This window comes from Pantherophis guttatus, chromosome 2, assembly GCF_059756535.1.
Source record: "Pantherophis guttatus breed Tessera chromosome 2, ASM5975653v1, whole genome shotgun sequence".
Classification (NCBI taxonomy): domain Eukaryota; kingdom Metazoa; phylum Chordata; class Lepidosauria; order Squamata; family Colubridae; genus Pantherophis; species Pantherophis guttatus.
Window position 1 is genome coordinate 70556035 of NC_142064.1, and position 24933 is coordinate 70580967.

At 38.4% G+C, this 24933-nt stretch overlaps 1 protein-coding gene across 1 annotated transcript in view; it reads left to right on the plus strand.

The window, feature by feature from the left end:
- Positions 1 to 23246, plus strand: part of DMRT1 (doublesex and mab-3 related transcription factor 1) — a 74585-nt gene extending 51339 nt beyond the window's left edge. The window contains exon 5 of the mRNA XM_034410302.3: positions 22153 to 23246. Within this exon, the coding sequence (XP_034266193.1) occupies positions 22153 to 22307 (155 nt within the window). The 3' untranslated portion in view covers positions 22308 to 23246. The remainder of the gene's footprint in view (positions 1 to 22152) is intronic.
- The last annotated feature ends 1687 nt before the right edge of the window (positions 23247 to 24933 follow it).

The following is a 24933-nucleotide window of genomic DNA, read 5'->3' on the forward strand; positions in this document are numbered from 1 at the left end:
CACGGCACTGCTACAATAGTAGCTTATTATGTACTCTACCATCTCAAATAGTAGTGGGATACGCATCAAACACCTTCATCCCAATCATGGGGGCCACCAGCCAGTTTGGTCTAGTGATTAAAACATCAGATTAGAAAGTGGGAGATAGGGAATTCTAGTTCCAGCTTAGCCATGAAAGCCAGTTACATGACTTTGGACCAATCACCCAGCTACTCAGAGTACTTAGCCCAACTCACCTCACAGGTTTGTTGGGAAAACAGGAGGAGGAAGGTGTGTTTGATATGTTCACCACTTTGAGTTATTTGTAAAAACAATGGCAGGATCCCAAGGTTATGACATGTTTACTATGGTTTTTGAACTCTGCTTACTACAATAATACAGATCTGAGAATTCAAGCATGCTGCTGACTCTCCCAGTATGGAGTTCTGTAGTGGGAAGTTAGACTCTTCTAATCACCTATTTTTTTCCTTGTCATATGTTGCTAGTTAAGCCCAGTGTTTCTATTAGGAAGACACTAAGCAAAGAGGAAAGGCTAAAAAATCTCGCTAGATTTCTACTATGTTTTGAATAGGTTGTTGATTCAAGGTAATAAAGTCAAATCAATCTTGTAATCCTGATAACATTAAGAGAAGATTAAAAGTGATCCTTCCAGAATAACTAATGCCCAGAGTGATCACTGAAATCGTTTGAGACAACTTTGCTTATTTGTTTGGGAGTTTAACGCTTAATATTCAAGATTACTTAAACCAGTTTGGTTGTTCTCAACACATTTTAAATGTTCTGCCTTGTTTTTGTTAGGTGTTAGATGATCTAAAGCAGCGGTTCTCAACCTGGGGGTCGTGACCCCTTTGGGGGTCGAACGGCCATTTCACAGGGGTCGCCAAAGCCCTCTCTCGCCTCCCCCGCCTTCACTCACCCTCACCCTCACTCTCTGTTCTGTTGGATCGCCGGCCGTTCGCTTACCCCGCCCACCCCCAATCTATTGCTGCCTCCTGAGTCCCAGCTGATGGCTAGAGGAAAAAAAACTTTAAATTCTTGCCGTGGGGCTTCAAAGGGCCGCCCTATAGCCAGTGGTGGGATTCTGCTGGTTCCGCCCCGCCCCTTGCCCCGCCCCTCCGCACCACTATTTATTGCCAATAAATAGTGGTGGGTGAGCCAGCAATTTTAACAAATGGTTCAGTGTTTTTTTGTAATTTTATTGGCCCGTGGAGCTTCAGCATAGGCTAATTAGCCCTGGATTAGATCCCGACTCTCAGCTGATTTGCTCTCAGCTGTTTTGCTCAGGGCTCTGCTGCTTGTTTGCAAAGAGTGCTGGAGCAATTTTTTTCCCCCTAGCTATGCTGAAAAACGAAACTGAAAGTAAAGCAGGCTGTTGGCTTTGCTGTTGCTACAACGTTGGAAAATTAGGCAGGCAGATTTCTTTTTCCTCACCAAAAAAGGTAAGTGCAAACAATGGGAAATTTAGGGAAAAAGTGGAGAGTTCAAGATTTTATAACACAAAAGAAAAAAAGCTCTGTTTAACTAGGGAATTGTAATAATTGAGATACTATTAATTGTATATTGTGTTGAAAGCAGAAATGGTTAAGTTGTGGTTTGGAGGAATATATGGGGGAAATTATTTGGTTTATTATTATTGGTAAATATAATTAATTGATTTGTAAGAAATTGGATTGCATGGAAATAATTGGAATATTCATGTTCATATTGATTAATATACAAAAAAGGTAGTTATATAACTAATTGATTTATATTAAAATGTTGAATTTATATTAAACAACTGTAATATTACATAATTAACCAATGTGAGGATGGATATAAAAATAGATGACAATGGGAAGGGGTATAATATAGAATAGAAGGGAAAAATTGAATTTGATTAAGATTAGAGATGAGGATGAAGGGTAATATTGGTTTTTTACAAAAATAGATGAGGAATAAATATGGCAAAAAGGAAATATAGAAATTGTAAATTTAATTGAAATGACTAAACACTGTTTAAATTTGTGAACCAGCCAAATACTCTGTTCAAAGAAAATACATTGTATGTTTGTATGTGTGTTTCTAATTATTGTTATTTATTCATATTTATTCTCTTTTATTCTTTAAAGTTTAACAATTCATTCTTTATCTTAATATCTTTATATTTGTTTGGGGTTGGCTTTCTTCCCTTTCATCTTTTTTATTGTACAGCAATCTTTCTCCTCAAACCTACCACCTCTCTCTTTTCTTTCCTTCTTACTTTCTCTTCCTCCCCCTCTTCTTCTCCTCCCTACTTCCTCTTCCTTTTTCCTTCTCCTCCTCTCTTCCTCCCTCTCTTACCCTCCCTCCTACTCTAATTTCCCTTCCCTTCCTTCATCTCTTTCTATTGCTGTATCCTTTTATGCATATGGACTACTCAGAGGGCTGAAAAAGTTATTTCTGACTGGTCCTCGCACTTTTGACCAGTCCTCGAACTTACGACTGTCCTCACATTTTACATTTTTGCCCTATCTTGTCACCATGGTGAAGAGAAGCAGTTGTGAAATGAGTGACATGGTTGTTAAGAATGCTACAATGGGCATAAATGATGACCAGTCATAAGTGCGAAGACCGATCAAAAGTGCGAGGACCTGTCAGAAATCACTTTTTTCAGCCCTTTGGGTAGTCCTTTTGTGCACATGGACTACTCAGAGGGCTGAAAAAGTTATTTTTGACTGGTCCTCGCACTTTTGACCAGATCTCAAATTTACGACTATCCTCACATTTTACGTTTTTTGCCCTATTTATCACCATGGTGAAAAGAAGCAGTTGTGAAATGAGTGACATGGTTGTTAAGAATGCTGCACGGGCATAAATGTGAGGATGGTCATAAGTGTGAGGACCAGTCAAAAGTGCGAGGACCTGTCAGAAATGAATTTTTTCAGCCCTCTGAGTAGTCCCTATACACATAGCCATGGCCACCCGGTCACTTGACAAGCTAGCCACGCCCACCCAGTCACATGACCTCCAAGCCACGCCCACAAAATAAGCCACGCCCACAGAACCGGTAGTAAAAAAATTTAGAACCCACCCCAGGTTGGGGGTCACCACAACATGAGGAACTGTATTAAAGGGTCGCGGCATTAGGAAGGTTGAGAACCACTGATCTAAAGGCTGAACAATGTCTATCTTGTAAATGCATAAGTGGATGGATGAATTGGAAGTCTGTAATTGGGGAAAGTGATTGTGAATTTTGAACCAGCTGCTTATGTTTACCTACTGTAACTGTGGAAAGTCTTGTGAGCAAGATTACTTCTAGGGCTGCAGGCAATCCTATGCACACTTACTGGGGAATAAGAGCCATTAAACCCAATAAGAGTTACTCCAAATACACATAGAATTTAATCCTGTCCCCTGTCCTTGATCCCCAAAAAGCTGAGACGCTCTTCAACATTTGTAGGAGTCTGAGTTCGGAGAAGCCATTCAAAAGATCTTAAGATAATAAGTGCAGGATCAGGGTCTATGATAACTCGCCATGGCCAACTTGCTACAGAACAACTCACTGCGGGATAAGAGTTACACTAATATCAAATAAATAGTGGAATAGAATCATAAAAGAAAGAATGCCAGAGGAAAAAGAAAATGTGAATGGCAAAAATTAAAACAATTTTAAAAATATTTTAAATAATTAAATTGAATTGTTGAATTGTCTTGCAGTGAGTTGTCTCATGGCGAGTTGGCCATGTTGTCCTACGATGAGTTAGCCATGGTGAGTTGACCGTGGCAATTTGGCCCTAGCGAGTTGGCTGAGGCAAGTTGTCCCATTCCCAAGGAGCATTTGTTAAACCTAGGAGGAAGGAAAGAAAAAGACTGATTCCCATTGATTCCCTGTGTTATAAAAAAGAGAGAAAGGCAAACACACAGGAAGACTTACTTGCAAGATTCTGTTATAATCTATCTCAATGAAGTATAGTTCTAATATTCCTGTGGAGCCAGTTTCTTGATCTGATCTATCTAGTAGGGCTGACAATTTTTAATCACATTTGCTCTGGATCTTACCCTTGGAAATACTGCTCCATGGCAGGCTTGTTTGGGAGTTGGATATCTGTCAGTTGGCTCCCATTAATGTATCTTCAGGGTTGGTGTTTTGATAACCAGAAAGTTATTTTTCAGTGCAGACCTCCTCAGAGGCAGCGCTTAGGCCAAGTACAAGTTGAATAACCTTCAGGAGAGCTGTGCTGTCCTTCTGTCGGCCGCTGTCTTTGAAAATTGCCTGCAGAGTTAGTGAGTGGGAACAGTTAAGATTTACAAACAATGATGAAGCTTGTCACGCATCTTTCACCATTCATCATCTGGGTGCTGTGGCTGGGCGGTGAAGTGTTCTTCATAAAAACCAGCTCAGTGTGAAATACACCTCGCTGCAATGTTTACTGCTCTGAAACTCGTCAGAAGCCCTTTATAGTAAATCCAGATTGCGAGGTGACATTACAGTATATCATTGCACAGCGCGGTGGGGTTTACACTAGGAATGAGTGCAGTTCACACCAGATGAGATGTCGAAATTGAGTTATGTAGGAATTTGGCTGTTATATGAGGGTAGCTTTTGTTTTCTCAAGACTGAAAAGTTTTATTTTCTATATATATATATATATATATATATATATATATATACACATACATACATACACAAACACAATACATATATACTATATATACATACTATATATGTATATGTAAATAAACATGTATATATACACATACATGCATACATACATATAAAACTGTAGTGTACATAGGTGTATGTGTATACGTGTATATGTGTGTGTGTATTTTGATACTATATAATTTGCTTTCATTCATAAAGCTGGAAAAATAAATGGATGGTTGGAGGAATGATTGAATGAATTAAGTGGTAGAAATACATATTTACGAGTCCTTCGGTTACTTATATGTAGTTGGTAATATTAATTTCTATACTTCCTTCATTCTGTTCACTACTTTTTTTGTTGCTTATATATTTATTGCTGATTATTCATTAGTTTAATTATACTTTAACAAATACTGGCAAGCCTTGTTATCTGCAATCATAAATAAACTTATAAAATCCATTAACAAAAATATAATGTTCTACAACCCAAAACATCTATTCTGCTATAACTCTGTTATTACAAAACTAGGTGACAACATTTGCCAGAACTTAAATTTTCAATTATATTACTTTTAAATATGGGGGTTTATATTGTTTTCCAATCATTGTAGCCATTCCATTAGGATGCCAGCTTTATAGTCTATGCACCAAAGTTCAGATAAAGAATTCACTCGTTGAATTGTCATACTTTGCTGAGCAAAGCATTGAGCTTAATCATATTACCCTCTTCATTATAGAAGAAAAAAATCAGGGAAATTTGACTATGGAGGCTTTTAGTTTATAACTTTTATCAGTTATTATTTATACACTTAGTTATCTCATCTTGTTTATGGAGGGAAAAACAGAAGAGTTACACATTTTTTTTAAAACTGTGAATGTTGGGAACCACCTGTCTAGAAGCATTCTTAGATCCTTTTAAAAGCATTGATAAGACTACTAGCTTGTTTTTTTTAACAAAATATACTTGATTGCAAGTTGCAAGGATTTATGCAATTTTATCTAAAATTGTCAACACTGGAAATTATGTTTTAGTCTTGAATTTCTAATAGAAAAATAAGCAACCTTTGCCTTCAAGTGTGCTATGGGGTATGACAAGAGATGACGAATGGAAGTTGTAGTCCAGCAGCGTTAGGAGAACTATACATTTCTTATTTACCTGATTTATTTCCCTGGCACTGTCCGTAAGACTGTTAAGCAATGATATTTTAAATGAACACTTTTTAAGTAGGGGGTAGGAAACCAAAGATTAGTGACACATAAGCCAAACTCAGCTCTTCGTGTGGAAATTTACTTTTTGTCTTTGTCTTCTCAACCCAAGTATGAGGAAGGAAAAGAGAACAACAAGGGAGAGTAGCAATATAGAAGATAGATTTCCTAATATTTCCAGCTTTCACCCGTGAGTGTGGGAGAAAGTAGATCAACAAACACAGATTTATTTTAAGCCACAGGAAAGAGGTACTCGGTTCCATTACCTCCTATGCATGAGAGCACTGTGGCTGAGCGAATTCACTCATGTCACACGATTGTTGCAATGGCTTCCCTTTCTGAGCGCTCCCTACTCATGATTGTTGCTATGGCCAGACCTCTCTATTTGTGACCCCTTTCTCTTTAAGCCAAGTATGGAAATAATGAGAAAAAAGTGTTGGCACTATTGACATGCCTACATAATCCTGGGTCCCGTGAGAATGCCAATGATGAACATTTGACTGGGTTCCTGCTTTTGTATTCTAAGAAATAAGTCGGATGCCAATAATAACTATATTGTCATTATTGATGATTATATCCTTTACTTACAAATATACATTTAACGACCAAAATTACAACGGCACTGAAAAAATGACTTACTACTGCGCCTTGCACTTTGGACCATTGCAGCATCTCCATGGTCACATGGTCAAAATCAGGCACTTGATAACGGGTATTTATTTATGACGGTTGCAGCATCCCAAGGTCATATGATCGCCATTTGCGATTTTCCCACCAGGATTCGAACAAGCAAAGTCAATGCGGGAAGCTGGTTTCAATTAACCACTATGTGATTCACTTAACAACTGTGGCACAAAAAGTCATAAGACAGGGCGCAATTCACTTTAATTAGCAAGAGAAATTGTGGTCCTGGTTGTGGGATTGGGGGTGGGGTGGGGGTTCGCCATTGGAACTTTAAAATTTGGGTCATCCTTTTTTGGGGGTGGTTGTAACTGAAGAGTCGCTAAGCAACTGGTTGTACGTTGAAGACTATCTGTACATTTTAGATAGGTCAGAGTCCATTTGCCACAGTAATCCAAATTGGGAGAAGAGAATTTGTGTCAACCCTCACAAAACAGATAGCAACTAAGAGTGCAATTACAGGTAAGCTACTACAAATTAGATTTATATTAAAGTAGGTGAATTATTTGCTTGGCACTTCAGCAACTGTTGCCAACAGCAATTCTCAGACTTGCTGGAGATTTGGAAACAGTTTGTGATCCATTAGCGTTTATGGAAACTTTGTGTAAAGAAACGTTGCTATAGCTGAAGTCTGTGTGACCATGGAAGTAGAAAGTTGTCTAACATAAATACCAGAAAAATGCCCATCAACAAAGGGTGGATAGCATTGTATTACATCTATGTAGGAAAGTACACCGAAGAACAATAAACTAATGGTTATATCTCTCTTAATAATTTAACTTTGCTAGTTTTCTGTTTCTTTAATGGTTGCAGCTTTGAATACTGATTTTTTTTGGCCATTGTACATTTGGATTGACGAGGAAAAGTGACACCTCTGGGACTCAAACTTTCACTTTTGTTCCTCCTTCAGCAAGAAAATAGCCCTTGATTACAAAAAGCCCATCAGAGATAAGCAAACTGAAGCGGGAGTGAAAACCATGCATGAGAAAATAAGCTAGTTAGGGTGGGGGGAGTGAAAAGAGAGCAAAGCTGCCTGGCAAATAAGGAACCTCTGTTTGATGTGATGGGAGACAACCCCTCCCTTATAGCATCCCAGAGCTGTCAATCACCTGGTAATGTTTCTACAAGTGAAAAGTCAATGTGGTGTTGTTTAATTTGACATGACTCTTGAGCTGCGGAAAGGAACAGCATAATCGCTGCAGGGGACAGTTAAGTAACTGTGCTCCATGTCAGCTTGTCTCGCTCTGACTACTGCACTAAACGCTTTGCTGATGAGCGATAGATTTGGTTAAATACCAGGATAATTGCTAGCTATAGCACCCAGCACTCTTGTAATGCCATGTAGTACATCAGTACTAGCTCTCGCCTCAGGCGGTCGGAGGCTTAACCACTCAAGAGGGCACTTATGTTCAATTATATTGTTCTCTCTTCCTTTCGGAGAAAGCAATTGTTGCTGAGCCAAATGAGCTATAATAAATTATATTTCTTTCCCCTCTAGACCTGTTGAAGTAGATCAGGCATGCAAATGCCAAAGCTGCTATTTTCTAAATCTTGCCAGTATTTCTTTTTTCCCCCCTGCCTATCTACTTCAGATTATCTGATTTTTGCGAGGCAGAGGTGTCATTTTAAAAATATGTATATATCAAATTGCTCCACCAGTATGAACCAAATATGTACTTCTTCCTATCTCTAATATGGTGTTTATTTTTGATGGAGGAGATAGTTTCGAGTAGAGGTCGTCCTTGACTTACGACCACAATTGAGCCCAGAATTTATGGTGCTAAGTGAGAAATGTGTTAAGTGAGTTTTGCCCCATTTTATGACTTCCCACATTTGTTAAGTGAACCACTGCAATTTGTTCTGTCCCCAACCCCACGCACACACACCAACAGACGTTCAAGAGTTAAAGACCAAACCAGCCGGCAAAATCCTTTTCCTTATGATAACGGAACTTGGCAACAACCTAGTGGCTGCCTGCCAAGAGTTTATTATTTACAAAGAGGAGAGATAACTTCTCCCCACTTCTGATACATCAAAAGAAACAGCTCAATAATTACGGAGTCAAATCAAGTCCAGAGATAATCCAGTAAAAGTCTTATAGCCAAAAGTCCGGCAATGCAGAATGGCGTGGAAGCTTTCAGCTTTGTTCGTCACAAGGTTTGACTGGCCACCACGCTCCCTTTTATATCCTGTGGGGTGTGGTCCAGTGACTCAGCCTAATCTCGGGCACGCCTTTTCTTCTGTTGCGCGCGCTTATCTCTGCGACGCTGGCGTGGATCCAGCCAAGACTCATTACCCTCATCACTGTCCATCTGTGGCTGCGTGGACGTGCTTGGCCCCGGCCCTATCTCTTGCCCTTCAGCGGACACCGAAGGCATTGCCAGAGAGGAGGGTCCTGGAGAGGGAGGCCTTGCCAACTCCTCTCCTTCACTCTCGGAGTCCTCTTCTGCCGATCACACAGGCTCAGATAACGGAGCCACAACAGCAATTGTTTAATTAGTCACACAGTGAATCTGGCTTCCCCATTGACTTTGCTTGTCAGAAGGTCTCAAGCATTGTCAAGCATCCAAATGTAAGTCACGTGACCATGGGGATGCTGCAATGATCACGTGTGAAAAATGGTCATAAGTCACTTTTTTTTAGTGCAGTTGTAACTTTGAACAATCACTAAATGAACTGTTGTAAGTCAAGGATTACCTGTATACATACCTATAGTTGCAGAGAGGGCCCTTAGTGTTTTGTGTCAAAAATCATGAAGAATCTTGTGGCACTTTAAAGACTTAATACATTTATTGCTATGTAAAGTTCTGTGAATCACAAACTACTTGAGCCGTACTCAAGTTACTAAGTTCTAAAATGACATTGGAATCTGGTTTTATTGAAGATGGACAATCTTTGTTTCTCCTCTATTTAATGCAGGATTTTAAGACGGCTTCCTTTGCTTTTCTGGGACACTCACTAAATAGCCCTGCTAAAATCTCGAAACTTTGAAAGCAGTCCAGGTTGGAGATACTTAAACTAGGAAAGCCAGAGGCACACAATATACATTGTTCCAAATATAAGTCTACCATTCAAGCTAGCCTAGCATTGTGTGATGGAGAAGAAACTGCTCTTTGTCATTCTCAAACCACTTCTGAAGCAATTTCCACTTGTTCCACTGCCTAACTAGAAGTTTGGTGTAGTGATTAAAGGCAACAGGCTTGAAACTGGGAGATTGTAATCCTGCCATAGGCACAAACCCAACTGGGCAACTTTGGACCAATCATTCTCTCTGAGTTCTTAGAAGAAGCTTTCAGAATGGTATATATACCTTCCCGTAAGCTCTCAGAGCAGAAACATACAGATATTATATTGTGTCTTGCTCCAATGTATGGGATTTTCCATGACTTCTATTGATTTTGAAGGTGGGAGGGAGGGAAACTTTCCTTATTCTTACACACAGTTTATATCCTGTGTGATGTTTTATAGATACACTGACTACCGAGGGGTACCATGTGTCTGACTTCATCCTTTATTGAAGCCCTTCAGATGCATCCAGCCAGATACCAGGGGTGAAATGCTCCCGGTTCGAACTGGATCGCCCGATCCGGTAGCGATGGAGGCGGGTGGTTCGGAGACCTGGTAGCAAAATTCCCTGCCCCTCCCCCAATTACCCAGCTGAGCTGCGCAATCATCAGAGGCTTTTTTTTTATTTTTAAAAGCATTTTTTCTACAACCTCTTCGGCCGAAGAGATTATAGAAAAAATGCTTTTAAAAGGAAAAAAAGCCTCTGCCAATCAGGCAAGTCAGCTGGGATCGTCAGAGGCTTTAAAAAAAAAAAAGCTTCTGCCAATCAGGCAAGTCAGCTGGGATCATCAGAGGCTTTAAAAAAAAAAGAAAGCCTCTGCCGATCAGGCAAGTCAACTGGGATCGTCAGAGGCTTTAAAAGCATTTTTTTACAACCTCTTCAGCCGAAGAGGTTGTAGAAAAAATGATTTTAAAAGTTTTTTTTAAAAAAAGTTGGCCACGCCCACTCAGTCATATTACCCTACCACCACCACCAAGCCATGCCTACAGAACCGGTAGTAACAAATTTTACATTTCACCACTGTCAGATACTGTTCTATGGGGTTCAAACCCCCTACTGGGAATTGAACTCACACACTCATGGAAGTTATGGAAAACGCTACACATGAGAGCAGGACACTATAACATCTGCATCTTTCTGGTCTGAGAGTTTAAGGAAAGGTAGACTGTATATGAGAGCTTCTAGATATCGTTTCCTTTTACCATTGAGGAGGAGGACCTTATCTTTTAAGGCAATGTGCTGAATATAGTCACCTAAAGTGAAGAATTCATTTGTGAATTCATTTCCATGTAGAAGGTTTGAACCCACAAAAATCCCATTAAAAGATGAAAATGACCATGTAATGTACATGGATCTGTCCATATAATCACATACTGCCTTGGATCTCCAGCCTTCTATCTCCTCTCCTTATCCATCTTTGCAGATACAATCTGAATGGAGAAATGCCATTACTCACCTGAAGTGTAGTTTCATCTGTATCTGATGATGTTTTCCCTTAACTGAGGTGACTAGGCAATAGCAATAACACTTAGGCGTATATGCCGCTTCATAGTGCTTTGCAGCCCTCTCTAAGCGGTTCAGCAAATTGCGCCCAACAGTCTGAATCATCATTTTACCAACCTCGGAAGGATGGAAGGCTGAATCAAGCTTGAGCCAGTCAGGATTGAACTCCTGGAGTAAGCAGTGAGTTAGCCTGCAGTACTGCATTCTAATCACTGCGCCACCATGGCTGTGCGCCACCATCAGGCCCAAGCAATTTTGGAATATGTGGTGCTAGATTACAAGCCCAAGGTTGGGCTAATCAAGAGATAACATTTTATTTGAATAAAAGCACCATGATAGGGTTAACAAATTTAGAGCCTGAATTCTAAACCCAGCATCCAAAATTATGTGTTCAGCATGGAACAAAAATAAAAACAAACCCTCAGAGGACTTAATGTCCCTGTTTATAGATTCCCATTTTCCCATGGTTTTGTAGGCCTCATTGGGCCCAATTTCATGACATTTCTTCAGGTACCTATTTGAGAACAAAGACAGTCCAAATTTTGTCCTTTGTGAGTCCTTTCATTAGGGAAGACATTAACTAGGTTTTAAGAATGCCTCAAAGTTCTCCAACAAGCCAGTAGGCCACTCATAATTAAGAGGCCCCTTAAACTACTACATTGATGGTTTGAGGTCAGCCCTGAGGTCAGGAAAGAAAGCTCTGGGGGTTTCTGACATGTACATTTAATGTTTTCAGAGATAAAATCTATTATGCTCAAAGGGACTTATTCTGAAAGGATGTATACTTGGGTGTAGCTCTTATAGAATAAGTACATCTATATTTACACCCCCTGCAAAAACATTCTGTGTTCACTGGAACTTATTTCCAGACAAATTTGTTGGAATCCTGTGCTCACATCTCTAGTGTGGTGGGTTTTTTAAAATCACAATAGGAATTTTGAGTCAATTTCCTTATTAAAAGGGGAGCGTGGAAGAGATACAGAACCCAATCTTCTTTTCTTCCACGCTCCTTTTTTTTTTTTTTTGTAAAGGTAAATCATTTTTAAAAAATGAAATTTGGGGAAAAGATAGATCAGATGAAATGTGTTTACACTTTTCATTTATACTTGTTGCTTTGACACAACTTAATCTTCTCCCTAGCTACAAATAAATGGGTGAACTGCAAATGTATGTTATAATCACTCCATTTATATCTCTTACATTGCTTTGAACGGCAAGAATGAAGGACTGTTGGAAATTGTGCCAGAAATCTGACATGTTGTGCTTATTTTAGATGTTTAGATGTTAATGAAAAGAATTGGTGGTCAAAAGCATCAAAAAGCTATGCGATGAAGTATTAGATACGGAAACAATGACATGTTAGGGCAAATAGGGGCAGTGAAAATATCTATTCCATGTCCAGTTACTAATTATAGTGAGATTGGTAACGTGTGAATAAAAAGGATAGAGGTTTCAAGACAGAGGAACACTTCATATTGTGGAAGGAGAAGTAAACTGGATCTTAGGCCACTATTTTAGCAGCAGCCAATACAGGTAGTCCTCAACTTACAACAGTTCATTTAGTAACCATTCAAAATTACAATGGCACTGGGGAAAAAAGTCACTTATGACCATTTTTCACATTCATGACCATTGCAGCATCCCCATGGTCACATGACCAAAATTCAGACACTTGGCAATTAACTCATACCGGTTGCAGTGTCCCAGGGTCATGTGAAATGTTTTTGCGATCTTCTGACCGTCCAAGTCAATGGGGAAGCCAGATTCACTTAACAACTGTGTTACTAACTTAACAGCTGCAGTGATTCACTTAACAACTGTGGCAAGAAGCCATAGTTGTTTGCCCACACGTATAATGGGGCAAAGTTCACTTAATAACTTGTCTCACTTAGCAACAGAAATTTGGGGCTCTAAGTCAAGGACTATCCATATTTATGTATTTTCACAGCTGGATGCTATTTGCAGGTGTAATTTACATACTTTGAAAATGATTTGAAAGTTGTACTTTGGATCACATGGAAGCAAAAGCAGCTCTCTGCTCTTCATTAAAACAGCCTTTTCTCTCCAAAAAGTCTTCTTTTTTGACAGATAATACATATCTTAGTAAGTAGAATATGACTATGTTGACCATTGAAACATTGGAATAGCATAACCAGACATGGCACTGAATGAAGTCATTATTTCACTATGATCATCTTAGTAAAGTAGAAATTTGGGTTTGGAATAACTAGGATAATATGTAGAAACACCTGAAGCACTTTCCCAAACCTATTACGCTTTTCTGAAATTCATCGCTGTCCCCTTAAATACATATCTGTCCTTTTCTTTTGGATCCAAATAAAAACAAAAATAAATACATTTGTTTTTGTTAATCTGTACTAACTCACAGCATGTATGATATCCTTTCATTAATTTATCTAATTTTCCTTCTTATTAGTGTATTAAATGCATCAATCTTTCTGTAAGGAATTGGATTCCATTTAATTAGCTCCTGGTAGTCTTAATGCAAATTTCAGAAGAGAGAAGTGTAAAACGTTTTTTTTTCTGTTTTGTCTTTTTTTTTTTTTAACAACATGATAGTTTACAGAGATTATTTATAAAAGATTAAACAAAAGACAGTCTTTTTTCCAGAGATTTAGATTCCAAAATTAAAAGCCCTTATAATTTCAACCCAGCAGCCAGGTTAATCTTCGGCAGGGAAAAAAAAAAAGAAACTTCTGGTATTCTGAAAATTAGCCATTAGTCTTCACAATCCAGTTCTGTGTTAGAATTAGAACTCCAAGAATTTCCATTTAAGGCTGGCCATGGACTGGAAATTACACTTGATCAGTTCTGTTACATGACCAATTGCCAACATGGGACCATACGAAAAACCCCATTTGCCCTCCTGCAATCTGACTTCTTTTTTTATCTACTTAGTTTTGGATATACCCAGAGTTATTCAGCAGGTTCTGACCAGTTCTAGAGAATCGGTATGGAAATTTTGAGTAGTTTGGAGAACCGGTAAATACCACCTCTGACTGGCCCCGCCCCAATCTATTCTCTGCCTCCCGAGTCCCGGCTGATCGAGAGGAAATGGGGATTTTGCAGTATCCTTCTCCTTGAGTGGGGAGGGAATGGAGATTTTACAATATCCTTCCCCTGCCACGCCCACCAAGCCTCGCCCACCAAGCCACGCCCACAGAACCAGTAGTAAAAAAATTTGAATCCCACCACTGGATATACTGAATTAATTTTTATTTTATTTTCATGAAAACTTGGTTTAATCAACTTAGGCTTCTTCTCTCAAGATGCAGAAGCTCTCCCAAGTAATCATTAGAGGGATAATATTGTTTGTCTGGCTTTTATGCATTCCAGTTAAAAAGAACTTTTGTTTTTAAATTCACATACCTTTCCATGTACAGTATGTGCCTGCACTAAGGTTGCTCTCAAAGTATGATCTATGGTATAAATGTTTTACCTGGGAAAGAAATCCTTACCATCACTGCTCTTTATTATATTACTTAGTTTGGACTGGTAAGGATTTTCTTTTTAGCACAATTTTGCTTGTAAAATGTTTATTTAGGAGCAAATTTTGTTGGATTTATTAAGGCTTTACAGGGAAGGGAAAATAAGTTTGCAACCTTAATGTAGATTCTCAGCTGAAAAAACATAAGAATGTGAAAAAGCTTTAACAAATGAACTATACCTTTTCGGAGCTTAAATCTTTAAAATATTGCTTCGCATTAAGAGTCTAATGATCTTAAAATGTAAATACAAATAACATTTTGCTTTTCAAGCATGACTGTCTTAGTGGTTTCTCACATCTCTGGAAGCATATTATATTTTCCAGGCCATTGACTTAACAGCAGTTCACTCAGTTAGTCTGTTCTTTGCATGGTGTTGATGATTTCATTCTAAAAGTTAGTTTTCCGCTAGCATTTTTTTCTCATGATGCTGGCTTGGAGAACAGCTAAGGGGAAAAAGGGAAAGTAAGGCATTGGGAAGATCAGGCAGGCAGCTTGGTGGAAATGCCACACATGAAGCCATGGACATCATTGGTGGGATGGTTAAGGGGAGGTAGGGAAATGTAGGCACTGAGAAAGTTACTCAAGCAGGCCAGTTGAAAATGGCATGCTTAAAACCAAGACCTTCAATGATAGCAGAAGCCAAACACAAATAGGAAAAGGAAGATATTGAGAAGGCCGTGAAAGTCACATACAGTAGACCTCAACTTGTGACCACAGTTGAACCCACAATTTCCATTGCTAAGCTGCAAAAATTTGTTAAATGAGTTTTGCCCCATTTTACAACCTTTCTTGCCATACTTGTTTAAATGACTCACTGCAGCTGTTAAGTGAGTCACAAGGTTAAGTGAATCTGGCTTCCCGTTGACTTTGCTTTTCCAAAGGTTGCAAACTTCATAAATACATGCCTTCATAAATACATGCCAGTTCCTCAGTGTCCAAATTCTGATCACGTGACTGTGGGGATGCTGCTGTGGTGTGAAAAATGGTCATAAGTCACTTTTTTCAGTGTTGCTATAACTTTTGAATAGTCACTAAATAAATGGTGGTTAAATCGAAGACTACCTATAGAAGAGGAGATTGTGCCTCACCAGCCTTGTCCTAATTAACCTATGGGACCTCTTGATTTCATTCTGGTTCTGCCAAATCTCAGGTCTACCAGAGTGATTTGAAACATTGCTGTGTTAAATTTTGGTCCACAGCATCCCTGACAACTAGCAGGGCTGTCTGAAGTTGATGGAAGGTAAAATCCAATTGCATCTGAGGAAGTTCCACATTTCTTGTCTATAGAGGATTTTTGAAATGGGGATTAAGAGGCTTTCCTCATACAGTATTTGTAATCAGTAAGAAAGAACATCTTTTTCTGGGTTGGATCAACTTAGAGACAGGACTATTTTTGCTTTTTCTGACAGGAAGAACTCAATCCAGATTTTGTTCTTTCACTTAGTAGCTATTCAACATACTCTTCACTGCTTCATAAGAGATTAATTTAAGCAACCTTCTTAAACCTAATCCTCCTATCTATTCATCTTGTGTAACTAGAATTGGAAAGAAAATGGCTCAGAGTTGACACATGATTTTCTTCTGTCCATCACATTAGGGCTAGCAATGGACTTAAATCAGAATCAGAATAGAGCTGGAAGGGACCTTGGAGGTCTTCTAGTCCAGCCCCTTGCTGGACTTTGACAACAGGACATCTCTGTATTTTAGGACAATATTCCTTCGTATGAATTCTTTGCACTCAGCTCAAATTAGCTCCCCATTCCACATTTATAGGCTTTTTTATATGGACTCTGGTGAGAAATTAGATCAAAACTCTGACTAAAGCTCTTCCTGCACTCCAGGCACTTACTTCTCTTTCAAGTGGGTCCTTCTTCTATGTGAAGTAAGGTTACTCTTATCTATTTGATCATTTATTTTAGTCTTAAATTAACCAAGTATTGTGAAAACAACCAAAGTAGTCCACATCAATTTATAAAAGTAGCAAAACTTTTATAAATCTAAAAGTTTAGAAATCAGTACATTTAAAATCACAAATTAAATCAACATCAATAAAACCATCACAATAATTAAGAGGCAAAAGCCTGGCAATAGAAATGTTTCCTTTATTCTCAGTCCTGGGTAAGAGGGAGCAAACATACTTTTTTGACAATTCACCACAATTACCACCTGCAAATCCACTGACAGCCGGGTCAGGAAACACTGCCAAATTGTGAATCTGTTCTTTCTGGGCAGATTCTACTTTTCTGTTTCCCAACATCATCTCTGTTTCCTCTGGATTTAATTTCGGTTTGTTCTCCCTCATTTAGATCTTGGTTGAAATTAGATAACATGTAAGGACATGAGTTACTTCCTTATTTGTGTAAGTTCAGTATGGTTGAGTCCATGTATCCACAGTAGAAAAATCAATTCTTCTTAAAGATGTTCTGTGGATTCTTGAATGTGGATTGGTATTCTTAGCCTAGGCACAAGGGTCCATTACTTTCAATAAAAATATAATAAAGTTAATGGTGAATATAGTATTGCATTTATTAAGAAAAGTGTGAAGTTCTGTTGTTGCTATGGTTTGGTTCGGTTCAAATCAGTTTTCAACTCCTGACAACTTCCTGGACTAGTCCCTGCAGTTTTTCTTGATAAGATTTCAAGTGGTTTACCATGGCCTCTTTCCTAGGGCTGTGAGAAAGAGATTGGCCCAAGGTCACTTAGCTAGGTTTCTGCCTAAAGCAGGACTAGAACTTCAAGTCTCCCAGTCTTTAGCCTGGTACCTTAATTATTACATCAAGCTGACTCTCAAAAAATTAGAATCATAAAAATATCATGTCCTTCAATTAGTTAATAATTTTGCTTGTTTACTTGTAAACAATTTCATTGGTATATTTTTCTGTTTCTTGAAAGCAATAAAAGTAGTAAATTTAAATCAAGGAAGTCAAGGAAAGGAGAATGACTCTATAGTCTACTTGAAAGAAATTCATTGGATATAGTTCCCCACTTAATTATAACCATTCAAAATAGAATGACTGCAACACATTTTCTTCTGCAAATGACTCTAGCATACTTGTCTACCAAAGCATTTTGCTAATTATATCATAGATTTCCCCATTGATGAATATATGCAGAATTAACACAGGAGCATCAATGTTACCCTTTCACTATTATTGTTGTACAAGAAGCCATGGCAGATGTTGGCACTTAGTTACACAAACATTAGTCTTAACGATTGGCCATTTGTATTTGATGAAGACAAACGGGAGGCCTGGTTGAAATCTGAGGCTCAAACCAATCAGGAAGTTAATGAGGAGAGAAATTACCACTGCAGCTTCTCCTTAATTACATCCAGGCTAGGCGGGAAAGGAGTGCTGTGGGTGAATCTTGACTCATCAAAGGTGAATGAGGTCAGAGACCCTTCCATTTTGTGTTTTGTATCGAGCAGAGATTGAAATGTTGCAAATATTTCTTCCACTATATTAGCTTTTAAACTGTTTAAAAGTTTGCTTTGATCTTTTGCTGTTTATTGTTCTGGAACCTGGGCGCTTCCTTTGGTATAACATCAGTTCTTTGGTGATTTGGGTCCTGCTGTATATGTCACTTTCTACATTTATTTCATCCCTTCTGTATGGGGCCACTGAAATCAGGACACCTTCCTCTGGGCACAGATGGGCAACCTGCACTGATTCAAGGGCATATCCTTCCCACAAAGAAAAGCAGGAAAAGAGAAGGTTTTTTTCCTGACAATTCTCAATTTGATAAAAAAAATAATTTAATTTTGAGTTGCTTTTCAAAGAAGAGCACTTTACTGAATCTATAAGGTAGCCAAGGCAGGTGTGTCCCCTATCATTCACAGTGCAGTCATCTATTAAGGAATTGGTAACCTCCTTGGCATCCACACTTCATTATATTTCAAGGGAAGATAACCAAGAGAGAACTCCTTATGGGCTTTTTCAGAAAAGGAAGTGTGGTGGGAAGACAAGAGAAAGTAAGATCAGCAGTTGTAGCCTTTGCCAAGCACTTTGAGAATAAGATAGAAAAAACCAGAATGTTCCTTGCATGGAAAAAAAACTCCTGAGAAATTAAAAAGCAAATTAAGCATAGCACTACTGTTCGGCTTCCAAGAAAGAGGCAGTCACTCAGTTGGGGGAGAGACAGTTGCCCTGACAACTAGAATTTAGGACTTCTGGGAGTACTTGCATAGTAGCAAACACCCCCCCTCACACACACACACACACACACACACACACACACACACACACAAACATGCAAAATACACTTCCGGTTTCAATCTTGTTATAATTGCTAATGCTTTTTCTTACACTTTTCTAGAATTGGGGGCCATATGTCTGTAGAATAAGCATGGCTTCTCCCTGAATTATATCCTGTAGTCCAAACTGGTTTTTTGTGTGTGTGTGCGCACGCAGTTGTTCCTTCAGTTGCATAAAGAGTCCATATTAGCAAAATGCAAAAGAAACTCATCTCTGATTCCCATTTGAGTTACCACCTTTTTCTGGGCCTTTAAAAGCAACTAGGAATTCAGCTGCTGAGTTACTGCTTGAGTTTTCTTTGTGATGTGCCTATTATTGGAGCCCTTTAAAAAATAAGTAGCAGTGTCAGTTCAAATGGAACTGAAGTCAAGTTGACTCCTGCCGCATAAGAGGCAGCATTGCTACCTTTTTTCAAGGTGAGCTCCCTGTACCTTTTAATAAGACCCTAATGGATTAGATCTTCCCCGCACCCCGAGAAGGAGCGTGTCAAGTAGGACCAACGCCCCTTTTCTGCTCAACCAACAGGCAGCCCATTGTCAAATGTGTTAAATATGGATGATACATGGGTTGAAGACCATCAGGAAATCTCAGGACTGTAGGCTCTGTTGGGAAATTGAAAAGGCATTCCTCTCCATCGAGTTCCATATTGTTGCCAAGAAAATATGGATGCGTCCATATAGTCATCTGAACATCTAAAATTAAGCTTGATTGAGGGAAGATTACAGGTAGTCCTCAAATTATAACCATTTGTTTAGCAACTGTTCAAAGTTATAAAGGCACTGGAAAAAGTACAACCAGTACTTGCTTTGTTGCAGCGTCACCACAATCACATGATCAGATTGGCAATGGGCATGTATTTATGATAGTTGCAGTGCCCCAGGGTCATGTGAGTGCCATTTGTGACTTCAGTCCGTCTGCACCAACAAAGTCAATGGAGGAAGCCAGATTCATTTGTGTTATTAACTTCAAGAAATTCGCTTAACAACCATGGCAAAAAAGGTCATAAAATTGGATGTGACTCACTTAACTGCTTTGCTTAACAATTGAAATTTTCAATTGTGGTTGTAAATCAAGAACTGTCTATACGTTTTCATACTTTTTGTATGAACATCTTAGATGCGGATTTCCTTCTCTGGAGTTCTTCCACCAGCAAAAGCTAGTATGTATGTTGGTGATAACTTAGGTAGCTTTTTCTCAAATTGAATGCAAAATAGATAATCCTGGAATATTCGTCTGCCATCTAATTGGCTTCTAAATGCATCTCATAATTGATGTTAATGTTTCTGAAATGTATTGATTGGTTAAGTCGTACGGTCACTGACATCTGCCTGGAGGCAAGGAGGTCCCATGTTACGTGTCATGTCAAACATTATAAATTTGGTACCTATGCAAGACTTTATGACATCAGATAATTTCATTTGTGTTATGATATGATGCGTGTGTCATTTTTAAGTCAGTGTGTCTTGTCGTGGGTATTTCTGTTTACTGATGCTACTGCTGTTCTGTAATGCAATTGTTTTATGTCTGCATTTTGGTTTTATCATGTGCTTTTTCTACAGTCCACTTTTTTTAAAATGTTAAGGAAAACTCCTATTCTTCCAAGCCTTAAGCAGATATGATTATATCTGTTTGATTTTAATAAAACAATCTCATGGTCTTTATAAATCTAATTCAAGTATTACCAGAACTTCAAGGAGGAGTCTTTGTTTTATTTTGCATAAAATACAATCAATTCATCATTCAGTTGTTTCATTGGAATTAGAAGAGGTTAGTTAATACACAAATATCTGCTTAGATTGTCAAGCACAGAGTTTCTAGGTGTGCCATTTTTCATTCTGGAGATGCTTTGGTGGCACAAGTTTTTTCAAATTTCTGAATTTCCCCTATCATCCAGCTCTTAAAATTGTGAGAATCTTATAGAGAGCAGGAGATGCTGTCCAGTTTTTGCATTGACCTGCAAAGGGTTTAGAAAGGACAAATATATCTTGACTATTTATGCCTGTATGTTTTATCTGAGGTGCAAACAATCTAGTACCATGAATGACCAGCCCATGATTCAAGTTAATGTTTTATTTATTTATTTATTTAAATTTTTATACCACCCCCTCTCCTGAAGGACTCGGGGCAGTGAACAGCCAAGATTAAAAAACATAAAATATAAACATTAAAATACATTTAAAACAAAATTAAATCCCTAATGGCTTTCCCCAATTTAAAACCCCTCACCCATAAAATTCACCAATAAAAAATTTTAAGCCAGCCCGGCTTGCCGAAATAGGAACGTTTTCAGAGCCCGGCAAAAGGTTCGGAGGTCCGGGATCAGTCGTATCCCTGGGGGTAGCTCATTCCAGAAGGCGGGTGCCCCCATAGAGAAGGCTCTTCCCCGGGGGGGTCGCCAGTCGACATTGCCTGACCGACGGCACCCTGAGGAGACCCTCTCTATGGGAGCATATTGGCCGGTGGGAGGTTATCGGTGGCAGAAGGTGGTCTCGTAAATAACCGGGCCCTAAGCCATGGAGCGCTTTGAAGATGAGAACCAGTACCTTGAAGTACCTTTATGACTCACCATGGGCAGCGTCTTCTCCCTCTCCACTCTTCCCTGGGAAAATGGGTGAGATAAATGAATCTGGGTATCCCTAGAAAAAGGCAAGTGTGATATCCTGAGTCTTTTGTAACTTTCAATCTTGGACCAACTTTGTGGTTCTTCTCTTCCAGCAATACTATTTTATTAGAGGAGGCCAACTTATTTTCCAAAGAAAATAATGAAAATAAAAATATTTTCCAAAGAAAATAAAGAAAATAAAAATATTTTCCAAAGAAAATAAAACTTATTTTTGATCTTATTAGAGGGGTTCAACTTATTTTCGAAGGACAGGACAAGAAACGATGGAAACTGATTAATGAAACACCCTGGAATTAAGGAGAAACTTCCTAACAGTGAGAACAATTAACCAGTGGAACAGCTTGCCTTCAGAAGTTGTGGGTGTTTCATCACTGGAGGGTTTTTTTTAATATATATATATATATATTGCACAATTCATTTATTTGGACAGACACTTGACTGACATGGTATAGGCCAGGGTTACCTACTTGAGCAGCTGGTTGGACTGGAAGACCTCCAAGGTTCCATCCAGCTCTATTCTGAACTTGAAATATTATACATGTCTAGGACTGTTCTTAAGTACAAGTTCTGGACCTTCATTGCATATTGATGTGTCCATGTGTGTATGTAAGGTAATTTAGCTGTGCAATATTATTATTCCATGTCATTTAATGTGGCATTTCCTTTTTTTTTTCTCCTTCCCCTTTATCCCATTGCTTCTTCAGTATTTTCACCACCTAGTAGTCAAGATTCTGGCTTGGTTTCCCTTTCCAGCAGTTCTCCCATCAGCAATGAAAGTACCAAGGCTGTGCTGGAGTGTGAGTCAGCCTCTGACTCCAACACCTTTCCAGTTCATTCTGTTATGGAAGATGGCGAATAAGCAGGGATGAAAAAAATAAAAGTCTTGGGGTGGATTCCCTTGAAGAAGTGCCTTCGTGTTAATTTGGATTTGCCTGTTTTGTGATGACAGATGCTGAAATAACTGTTGATAAAATGTTCACTTATTCCCTTTATATTTGTTCTGCACTTTGTGATTTTCAGTCTTAGATAAGAATGAGAATAGTATAGTGTAAAGGGCTGCAAGAGCATTACCCTTAAGTATATTGAAAGAAATGTATTGGTATTCTCTAATTTTTTTAAAAAAATTTTTTTGACATAAACAGTATATAAATAAAATTAAAGATTATTTTGTAGATAAAATGTAATCAAAGTTCAGTGTATGCAAAAGATACTTAGATTTGCTCATAATCGATGTATCCAGTACATAAGAGTTTGATTAATTCTTTAATGGTGTTCAAAAACAAGATATTTCAAATATGAAAATTTGAGAAATAGTTTCCTATTGTGAAACAGAATTGTTCTTCCTTTTTTAAGCTGCACTGCATGAGTTAAGATTGAGATGGAAGATTCTATGTTTTACAGACCCAAGGATCTTTTTTCCTCTTTTCATGATATATAAAAGTAGATAAAAGTTTAAGCAAGAATGATATTTTTAATTAGTAAAAGGCCTGTGATGGATTTTTCTTAGTTCTGTTTTAATGGAAGACACTATATTTTGACCAGATATAGCCTCTATTGCTAGCCTAAAATGTAAAAAAAAAGTTTGTACAAGTTAAGCTATTTGCTACAATGTTAGCTCCAAGTAAAAATGGCCTTTTAAAGTTATTATAGATTTTTTTCAATATTCTGTTAAAAATGCCTTACCATGTACTTTCTCTTAGTTACAGAAGCCAACCAGAAATAAAACTGCTCTTTAAAAGAATTCATTGTTCTCTATAGTTGCAGTAGTACTGAAATAAAAATGTTATTGATGACCAAATTTTCTTGTGTGTGCATAGTTGGTAAGCTGTATTAAACAGGGAGGGGAAAGAAATTACTTGTATTTTCTTCACTCTGTGCTTTGAAAACATCTATTTGATTTCGCCCCCATCTGTTGTAATCAATAACCTGACCATCTTGTTTTTTATTAAATGCACTTACTCTTAATTTCATCCACCAGTGGTTTTAGAGAGAATAATGTGGAGTTACCTATATGGGTTTGACATTATAAATCACTTCTTGGGGCTGAATTGTATAGTGGTATCGATTGATCCTGATATATCACAGAAATTTACTGTCACTTCTGTTTTCAATTAAAGATACAATCAGTCAGATAATGACTTAATTGGATTTTACAGAAGATTGAGTTTTATTGCCCGGTGCTTTACGAGTTTAGTTAAGGAAGATCATTTTATCACACTTGTCAGCCTGCGACTGCAGTTGGGTGCCTTCTCCTGCAGCCTGCTGCTGTTGCCATTGTGACAGACACATAGTTGGAGCAGAGGGCAAGGAAAAGAATCTAAGGACGAGGAGGCTGAGCTGGGCTGCTAACAGCCAACTGCAGCCAAGACAGTGCCTCCCCCTGTTCCCTTTCCTTCTAAACTGTTGAGATATGGGGTTTCCTAGTGGAGCTCAGTTTCCCTCTTGAGCTCAGTTGTCTCTTTCCTCTCTCCATCTTCCAAGGAGAACATCATGCAACAATGGAGGAGAGGTGGATGTTGATTGTATGAAAGAATGCCACTGTGCTAGTCCAACCCTGGCAAGGATAAGATGAATTTAGAAGCATCCTCACCTCCCTGGCGCTACCCAAGGGTCAGATTACATTCTATATCAAGTTTCCCTTTTAGGTCTGCTCTTGAATACATTACCAAAAGTTGCCCAACCATGTAAGTAATCTAGAACCACTTTGCTATTAAAAACAAATTCAATTGGAATTATCAGAAGAAATTCACAGGATAACTATCAGCAAACAAAGCTGGCATGGAATACTTCTACTCTTTCCTCCAAATATATATTTTGCCAGGAGATCTGTGTTAGTCCAAAAATCAGAAATAAGTCTGATAGTGCCTACAGCTCACTTAGCTACTCCATGTATCTGATTAAGTTTATTTGTTTGCTATTGGGCTCTTCAAAATATATATACCGGTAATTTCTTTTTACTTGAGTGTTGAAATATTAAGAATTTCACTCTTAATCCATTTGGGTAAAGTTGTCCATCTTTATCAATTATAATAGCTTCCCAAATACAGTCTAGATATGTGAAAATAATTAAATGAAGCCTGGTCTAAACTTCCCTTTGGAGATCAAACTGCTGCTCACTTTCCAAAATATAAGTGACCTCATGTAACAACCAGGAAATATCCTTGAAGGACAAAAATAACGAAGGTATGGAATAGGAACTGACAGTACTTTGGTGCTTTCAATATGAGATTCAGATTTTGCTATCTTCTTGCCTTTGGGAAGTGGGGGGGGGGTTTGGAATGCAATCTATTGGGTGAAAAAACCTGCTTGAAATAAGAATTGGCAATTGTCATGACTTCAATTTATCCCAATCTATAAGTATCAACACAATGAGCCAAAAAAGCAAATTGTTTTCCTGGATGTATCAGAGGCACCACAATAACACCAGGTATTTTTACACACTCAAAGGGAAAAGCTAGAATTGCATACAGCAGATGCAAATTCCA